Source organism: Ipomoea triloba, chromosome 4 (genome assembly GCF_003576645.1).
Source record: "Ipomoea triloba cultivar NCNSP0323 chromosome 4, ASM357664v1".
Taxonomy (NCBI): Eukaryota; Viridiplantae; Streptophyta; class Magnoliopsida; order Solanales; family Convolvulaceae; genus Ipomoea; species Ipomoea triloba.
The window spans coordinates 29786624-29795444 of record NC_044919.1 but is presented as its reverse complement, the minus strand read 5'-3'; the positions used below and the strand labels follow the sequence as shown (position 1 = coordinate 29795444).

The window sequence follows — 8821 nt, the reverse complement described above, 5'->3', positions numbered from 1 at the left end:
TTGTACTAACAAGATGAATATTTTAATTCGTACTTTTTTTTTTTGAAGGAAAATTTGTACTTTTTCATTCTAAACATTTTGATAATTATATTACTCAGCATTAGTTGTTTCATTAGTTCAAGAAATATTTTTATTGGTTATATTTATAAAAATTGATTATATTTTCTTTATGAATAATACACTCTATTTTTGTGACATCAATATTTTTTTTTAATTTTTACAATGCACTAATTTATAGATAATATATTAATAGAAGTTATGGAATGTTTGTGAGGGTGTATTCAATTTATAGTTTTAATGACTTTTGTAAACTTTTTAATATAAAAAAGTTTTTAAAAGTCTATAAATGTTTGTTCTATGGATATTTATAAACTCTTACAAAGTTTATAAAAGTTTAAAAGATTCTAGGAAAAAAAGTTTTTAAAAGTCTATAAATGTTTGTTCTATGGATATTTATAAACTCTTACAAAGTTTATAAAAGTTTAAAAGATTCTAGGAAAGTTTACAAAAACTCTACAAAAGTCAATTAAAATCCATCACTTTAAAAGTATTTAAAAGTTCATGAAAGTAGTGATTGAATACACCCCCCTAAGTTTTTCAGAAAATATTGAATTTCAGTAATGTACTATGCTTAATTTTTTATGAGTTATCCCTCTTGTAACGGCTTTGATTATCTGGTTGTCCTATCATACTTCAAACTAATTGGTGAAAATTAGTAAATAACATTAACCATTTAATCACATCCCTTCATAGTAAGTTACAACGCCACGCTTCGAATCGAACAGGGACTAGACTCGACCAACCCAGCCGACACCTAACAGAAAAAAAAAAAAAAAAAACAAAACAAAACAAAGTTGGAAAAAAAAAAGAAGCTAAACATCTTCAATGGGCTAGTGACTGTTGCCTAGTACCATGAAACATATATATTGCGTGCGAGTAAAATGGCGTGTGGCTAGTCGACTCCATCTAATTGATGCGTGTTAGTCACGCGTCAAGCGCCTTTGAGAGGTTTCTCCCGAGGGACATTTCTCTCCAGATGATAAGCTTCTTTCTCCTCCAACCCTTTTCCTCCTGCTTTCTTTCCACTCTTTTTCTTTGGCTTAAGATACCCTAAGTCGAGTTTGTTGCATAGAATTTATCTAATACAATTTGTTTTGTGTGATATATGAGCTATCTTACAAAAATAAATTTTCACTTAGCATACACTCTTGAATGATTGTAAAATTTTTACTTCACTTATATATATATAGATAGGAGTTAAAATAGAAATAATCTTGCGAAAACATATTATAACTGTCTATCAAGATATCTCGATAAAAAACACGACATGTTTATTATTTATGAGTTAGACTAACTCTTTATATTCATGGATCAAACTGAATCAGACGCAAAGTTGATACTGTAAAATTGGGGTGGACATTTCGTTTCGGGCTATCCGACCCGACCCGACCCAAATCGAAATTGAATTGAACAATTAGGTTTTAGTTAATTATTAAAATCGATTGGTTCTATATTTTATAAACCGAATGACTTCAGAAAAATTGAACTGAACCAAAAATTGAATGATTTTTTGATATATATACTAAACCCTCAATTTCTTAATCTAAAATTTCACAATTGTTCTTTGTCCCCAATTTTCTTTGCGAGTGTGTGACGTTGCTGTTGGGCGTCAGTTGCACGTGAAAATGTCAATTCGGTTTGGACTTATTTTAATTTAAGAAATTTGAAATATGCATTGTGGACTTGTTGTTTAACTTTTTAAATTTAAATTATTATTGAAAATAAATAAATAATTATATGTGCGAGAGAACTAGGAAATGTTTTAAGTTTCAAATTGAATCAAAATTCGAACCGAACCAAATCTAATCCGAAATCGAACTAAAATCAAACAGAACTAAAATTCGAAACGACTGATTTTATTTTTTCAAAATCGAAAGTCGAAATCAAACCCAAGCCGAAAACCCGAAATGCATACCCCTATTATGAAATAAGATAATGTATAAATATAACTTTGTGATTAATTAATTGTAGTAGACTGCATGAGAGAGTGGTTAAGAAATGTCGGATCTGGCAAGTATTCCTCAAACAACCACCGTATAATTAGCTGAAACTTGACAAGTGAGCAGTTATTTAAACGCCAGACGAAGATGCAGCAGCGCAGCCAGCTAGCAATTAGTCTAGTGTGGTCCTTCCTACTTGGTTTAGTCACAACCAGCCAGACTATCCCAGCTACTACCTCTACCCCTACACCTCACTACTAATAAAGACTTACTTGCATTCGTTACCCCCGAGGGTATCTTCCACTCTCATTTTAAAATTTGAACGAAAGAATAAATTGTAAAATGTATTTTAATGATTTTAAATTACCATCTTTTTTTTTTTGAAAATATTAAATTACCATCTTCAAATAAGAAAGGGTGAGTTCGAGTTCAGTGGATATGACATTAACTCTTTGTGTTTTAGTATGTGAGAAAGCAATTATATGAACATATATTGCATTGTAACAGAGTCAGTAGTACTAAAAACAAAAAAAAAAAAGATTTGAATGTATATTCTGATGCACTGTAGCTGCCAACGAATCAAGCTATACAAGTCAAATCCAATAACCTCCTCAGCTCCAACTCTTGTCCTACCGTTTTGATGGAGTAAACTCACAAAATGTGTCTCAAACGCTCAACAATTTCAAAATTTTTAAACCATATAAATTTATGCCGCCCCTTAATAAGATACAAATATACACTGTGACGTTTTGAAATAACTTGACTAAGAGCTTAATAGGGTGGAATATAACTATTGTACGTGAATGCCACGAGTTCAATTATTATCAGCACTTACATTTTTAATCAAATCTTAAATTTTTGTATAATTTATGAGTTATTATGCCGAACCGAGTAACCAAACAAGTTACACACCATACTACTAACAAAGTAACTAACAAGTTATGCAGGCAGCAGAGTAGGTGTTCCTAGGGGATGACCAAACAAACCCTAACCTATTGTTTTGTCTTTTGCTCTTCATGTGCTAACAGAATCCATCCAATCTCTTGGGCGCACAAAACTAAACCAAACAGCTCAGGAATCCTGTTCAGAATCACCCTACCCCTCCACCAGTACGGAGTATTAATATTACAGAGACGAAGTTAAAGGATTAAAGTGCACACTCCCAGCAGTATTCAAGCATTCCACATGCATTACCAGCTCATATTCCAATAATGCTAGCTACAAATATCCTATTCCTGTAGTAAAACACTGCTCTTAATAAAGTTTGTGTGTGTGTATATATATATATATAGGTTTATGATCGGGTGCGCATGCTACTTTTGGTGCAAAAATGTGATTAACCATGATCAATGATTCTTTAAAAAAAAAAAAATTCTATACGAAATGTACACTTGAAAGCTCAAAATCATGCACTTGAAGATACAAAAATGTGCATTTGAAGACAAACATTTTGCACTCGAAGGCAAATAGATATGCAATTTAGGGTATCAAAAATGGAGGTTATTCAACTTAAGTATTATATTATTAAAGCAATTACCCATACAAACCGTTTGTAAATCTCACAAATTTCATTAGAAATTTAGTTATATATTATTGAAAAGAATGCACAAGATATAACAAATACTACGCAGAATGTGCACTTGAAGACAAAAAAATGCACTTAAAGACATAAAAATGTGCATTTAAAAGCTAAAAACATGCACTAGAAGGAAAAAAAGGTTCACTTGAATGCTTAGTATTTTTTTTTTTTTAAATTACACAATAGTAAGACACAGATACACTTGTACGCATTAAATTGAGCACTTGAAGACATAAAGAGGATCACTAGAAGGCAAGGGAGAAAAAATACACAAAAACAGAAAATTCAAAGGAAATTAATTGTGCACTCTTAGAAAGAAAAAACACGCACTTGAAGGCTACAAAATGTTCACTTGAAGGCTAAAAACAAGCACTAGAAGAAAAAAAAAAAAGGTTCAATAGAATGCTTAGTGTTATTATTATTTTTAACACAATAGTAAGGCATACATGCACTTGTAGGCATGAAACTGATCACTTGAAAGCATAAAGATGAACACTAGCAGGCAAGAGGAAAAAAAGACACTAAAAGGAAAAATTAGAAGAAAATTAATTGTGCGAAAGAAAAACATGCACTTGAAGGCTAAATTTTTGCACTCAAAGGCACAAAGATGAGGACTCAAAGGAGAAAATAAATACTTTATCCGAGCTGAGTGCACATTTTTTACCTGTAGAAAATACACACACACACGCTCTAATGATCGAGTACAAGCGCCCAGGAGAAAAATAAGTACCATTTACAGCTGTCTATGTGTACAGATGAACGAATTAGATGTAATTTAAAAAAACGATGTGTGACATTTTCGTAAAGAATTAATTACACTTTTGGTCCTATGACTGTACTATTGGGGTCTTGTTAATTTGAGTACGCGACTTTAAAAAGTAACAATTTAGTCCTCCCGGCCAAATGTTGCCGTAAATGTTTTTAAATTGTTTATTGATGGGGTAAAACGGTCTATTTGTGTTTTAAAAAAAGGTGAAAGTAATTTCGGCGTCGACACCTGCCATCTAGTTGAAGGGGCGATGGGGGAGGTTGGGGCGGTGCGGTACGTGAGGTCCACCGTGCCGGCGGCGGAAGAAGGCGGCGAGGTGAAAGTGAACTGGTGCTGGAAGAGGCTGGTGAGGGTGGACCATGGCGGCCGGAGCCTGAGCTACCAAGTTTTGGACAGCAACGTTGAGATGAAGGAGCATGCCCGAAATCAAAGTCGCCGAATTGGAATCATTGCCTAGTAATTTTGCGTTGCCGTCGATGATAGAAAGATTCATTAAGGGGTGAACCCACCGGAGATGAACTGGATGATGGATTATTTTGCGGTGGCACCGGTGGATTATTCTGAGGGTCGGAGCAGGAGCTATGGCCGGTGCTGGTGACGAAGGCTGAGACGGGGGATAAATTGAGGGAAACTTCCATGGATGAAGAAGGTGTTTTTGTTTCTTTTTTAAAAAATAAAAATGCTTACAAAGAATGTGTTTTTGTTTCTTTCTTGCAAAGAAACATCATTGCAGGTGATTTTTTACGGGAGAAGCAACGCAATTCCGGCCAACAGTGCAAGGAAGAAGAAGAAAGGGATTTGAAATGACCAATATGCCCCCATGATTAAATAATTAAATATGGTTTACATTTTTCCGGCGACATTTGGCCGGTGATTTGGTTGGGAGGACTAAATGCGTTAAAAATTGTATAGTTAGTGGACTAAATTGTTAGTTTTTAAAGTCGAGTACTGAAATTAACAAGACCCCAATAGTCACAGGACCAAAAGTGTAATTAATTCTTTTCATAAATAACTCAAACTTTGGTGCAAGTAAGTGTTTATAAGTGCAAGTAGTTGGTACAACTTTGCAAGTAAAAAGTGTAAGTAAAATAGCTTACAAGTACACATATTTTTACTTACAAGTACAAGTAATTTGCCTTGTTAACATTCGTGAACTTAAGTGCACCTAATTATAACGTCAGGTGATGTTTTTTTTTTTTTTTTTTTTAAATCAATGTTTATGATCCGTTGGATCTGGATACGTGGGCGGATGACATGCATTCTGATTTCTCTCTTCGATGGGTGGTTCTCATTTGAATGCAATCATATATATATATATATATATATGGATGCACTCCCATGCAAACTGCCGCCTAGGTAAGAAATGAGAACACTTCACAGCCGTCCACGTGTCCAGATCAACGAATCAGATGCAATTTTAAAAAAATGATGCGGTGGCATTTTCGTAAATAACTGGAACTTTGGTGCACCTAGTTTCACTTACAAGTGCACCTATTTTCGCACATATTTTCATTTACAAGTGCAAGTAATTTACCTTGTTAATATTCATGCACCTGGGGGCAACCTAGGTGCACCTAGTTATAACATAGGTTGCACCTAGTTATAACATTAGGTGCACCTAGTTATAACATTAGGTGCACTTAGTATTGATGCTCACTGTACAATTCACTTGCACCTGTAATACATTTTACTTGCATCTGCATACATTTTACTTGCACTTGTGCAAGTAATTTACTTTGTTAACATTCATGCACCTGGTTGCAACCTATGTGCACCTAGTTATAGCATGCATTAGGTGCACCTAGTTATAACAGTAGGTGCATTTAGTATTGATGCTCATTGTACAATTTACTTGTACTTGTAATACATTTTACTTGCACGTGTGCACCTATTTTCACTTGAAGGTGCAAGTAATTTACCTTGTTAACATTTATGTATCTGGGTGCACCTATGTGCACCTAGTTATAACATGACGTGCACTTAGTTATAACGTTAGGTGCAACTACATTCCGGACACATGGCACGCTGTGATTCGTCCGCATTTCTCTTCTGGGCGGCCAGTACGCATTTGAACGCAATCATATATATATATATATATATATATATATATATATATATATATATATATATATATATATTATCACATAATATTTTTGAAGCGAACATGGACAAAATATAACGTTTACCTTTCCAATATAATAGTCACATTTTATAAAGTGAAAGCGGGATTTCGCAGCATGTAAGTTATGATGCGAATACCATATGCAGACTTCTGCACTCACCCCCTCAGGCTTCTTGCTTCTATAATTGATTATAGTACTAGTGTACTAGCTAGCACCATTTTCCCTTTACCTTTTGGTTGATGGCCAAAACTCAAACATGCAAGAAATCCATTTATGTGTCTGTAATACAAGAAAAGGTAACCACACTTTTGCTTTTTATGGGAACGTGCCTACAATCTATAGATTCTCCATGAAGAAACAATAATATTCCTATCATCATTACTGATCTCGACTATACTCTTCACCCAAGTACGAAGAATATGTCAATTTTAATTCAAGTAATTATTTATAGACTAATATTATGCATGTGTCCTATCAAACAAGATATATCCCACCTAAAGATGCATTTTATTTTCTTATTTTAAATTTGCTTAATCAGAAGTCTCGAGATGAGTCTTGAGAATGCAATTTTAAAATTCATGAAAGAGTAATTTTTCAAAAAAAAAAAGAAGAAGAGATAAATGAATCCATTGGCAAGGTTTTTCGTTAATTAGACAAAGAAGTATGCTTTTATTTATATGAATAAAAATGTCACCTCAACATATTTTTACCTGTCACAATTTGGTAACCAACTAATCGCCTAATCGGCTTAGTTGCATTGATTTGATAAATTAAAGTGTTTACTTGGAACTTTTAATAGCTTGGAACTTAGGGTGTGTTTGGTTCGCATATAGAAATCGGAATGTGAATTAAATACTTGTAATGATAATGAGTTTTGGTGAAAGTATTTTACATTTTGTTAGTAGGGTGGAATTGGAACGATTATCAGTATTAATGTTTGGTTATGTATAATTCTATAATGAGAATAAAAGTTTTAAAAATACAAAAAAAAATAAAAATCAAAGCAATTAATCCTAATATAATTACATCCAATGCACCAATATGAACAAAAAATCAAAACAAAAATATGAGGGATGTAATGCGGATGTGACATATCAGGAGATGACAGATGAAGAAGGATGTATGCCTGTATGGAATGATACTCGTTTTTAATTAGGAAATAGGATTTTTAATTAAAAGGGCAATCAAATTCATAGTTGTGTTTTAAAAAGTACAACTATGAATTTGATTCTCATTCCTAGTGTGTAACCCTGTGAACTAAACACACCCTTCATTGTTATTTCAGATACACTATTCACCCTTTTCCAAAAAAAAAGAAAAGAAAGAAGAGTTATTAGAAAGGTAATTGCTTCTATGAACCCAAATACTCTACATGGATCTTCAAGTAATTCACTCTGCAATGCTATGTAATGTAGAATGCAACTCAGAAGTATATAATGGGTATTAACCTATTTGATTCATAAAGTCGTGAGAGTTAATGTCACAACAGAACTACAGAAGTCATAAAGAAGAGCAATTTACAGATAAGCAAGCAGTTATGACACCCAACAACTGTGAAACAACTTTAGCATAATGGCCTCCATAAAATTTGAACATTATAGTGCTAGAAATTAGGTGGCTGAAAGTTACCTGACTCATGTTCAGTTAAGAACATGACATTCTTTTCCCAGAAAAGAATGGAGTGTCAACTCTTCCAAGATCCCTTAGCTTCTTCACTGCACAGAAAGTTAATAGGAATTTTTGTCAAGAGATGAAACCCTGCACTAAGCCAATTACTTGTTCATTTTTGCCAAGGATGAAAAGACTAAAACCTCTTATATACTATCATATACATAGGAGTTGGATTTTTAGATAGTTACTTGTATATATGCATATAAATAAACAAATGTAGGCTATTACAAACTTGATGTTCATGCTTGCACAAGAATTGGGGTAGCTTCAAATTTGTACCACTCAAGACTGTTGAGATTATGTATGTATCACCATGGAACTGTTATAAAGAATAAGAAATGTCAATCTCTCCAAAAATTGAGAGATATTTGACTGCTAAAATTGATCTTCACAAAAAATCTCCCCAGGAACAGACCCCATTCCTGAAGTGGTGAAATCTTTTGGCATCTCTCACGATAATTTCTCGTTCTAGGAGTTCCGAAGCTAGCTTGATGAAGGTATGGCAATCGCTGCAGACGCGAAGGTTTTTCATGATGCAAATTGGGGTTGTGTCATTTGTAACAAGTAGAACATATGACATGGCCAGCCTCTCACTGTGTCCATTAAGCAGCTTAACCTTTTCATCTTGCTCTACATTTTGCAGGACATATTTGGTTTGAGCCACATAGCCTCCCTCCAT

General features: G+C 33.7%; 1 protein-coding gene across 1 annotated transcript; it reads right to left on the bottom strand.

Moving 5' to 3' along the window:
- Positions 1-8115: 8115 nt before the first annotated feature.
- LOC116016132 (pentatricopeptide repeat-containing protein DWY1, chloroplastic-like) lies at positions 8116-8821 on the bottom strand. The gene is made up of 3 exons (XM_031256295.1): positions 8558-8821; positions 8455-8461; positions 8116-8186 (listed from the first exon to the last, which is right to left on the bottom strand). Exons 1-3 carry the CDS (start codon positions 8819-8821, stop codon positions 8116-8118), a joined length of 342 nt encoding a protein of 113 aa, XP_031112155.1.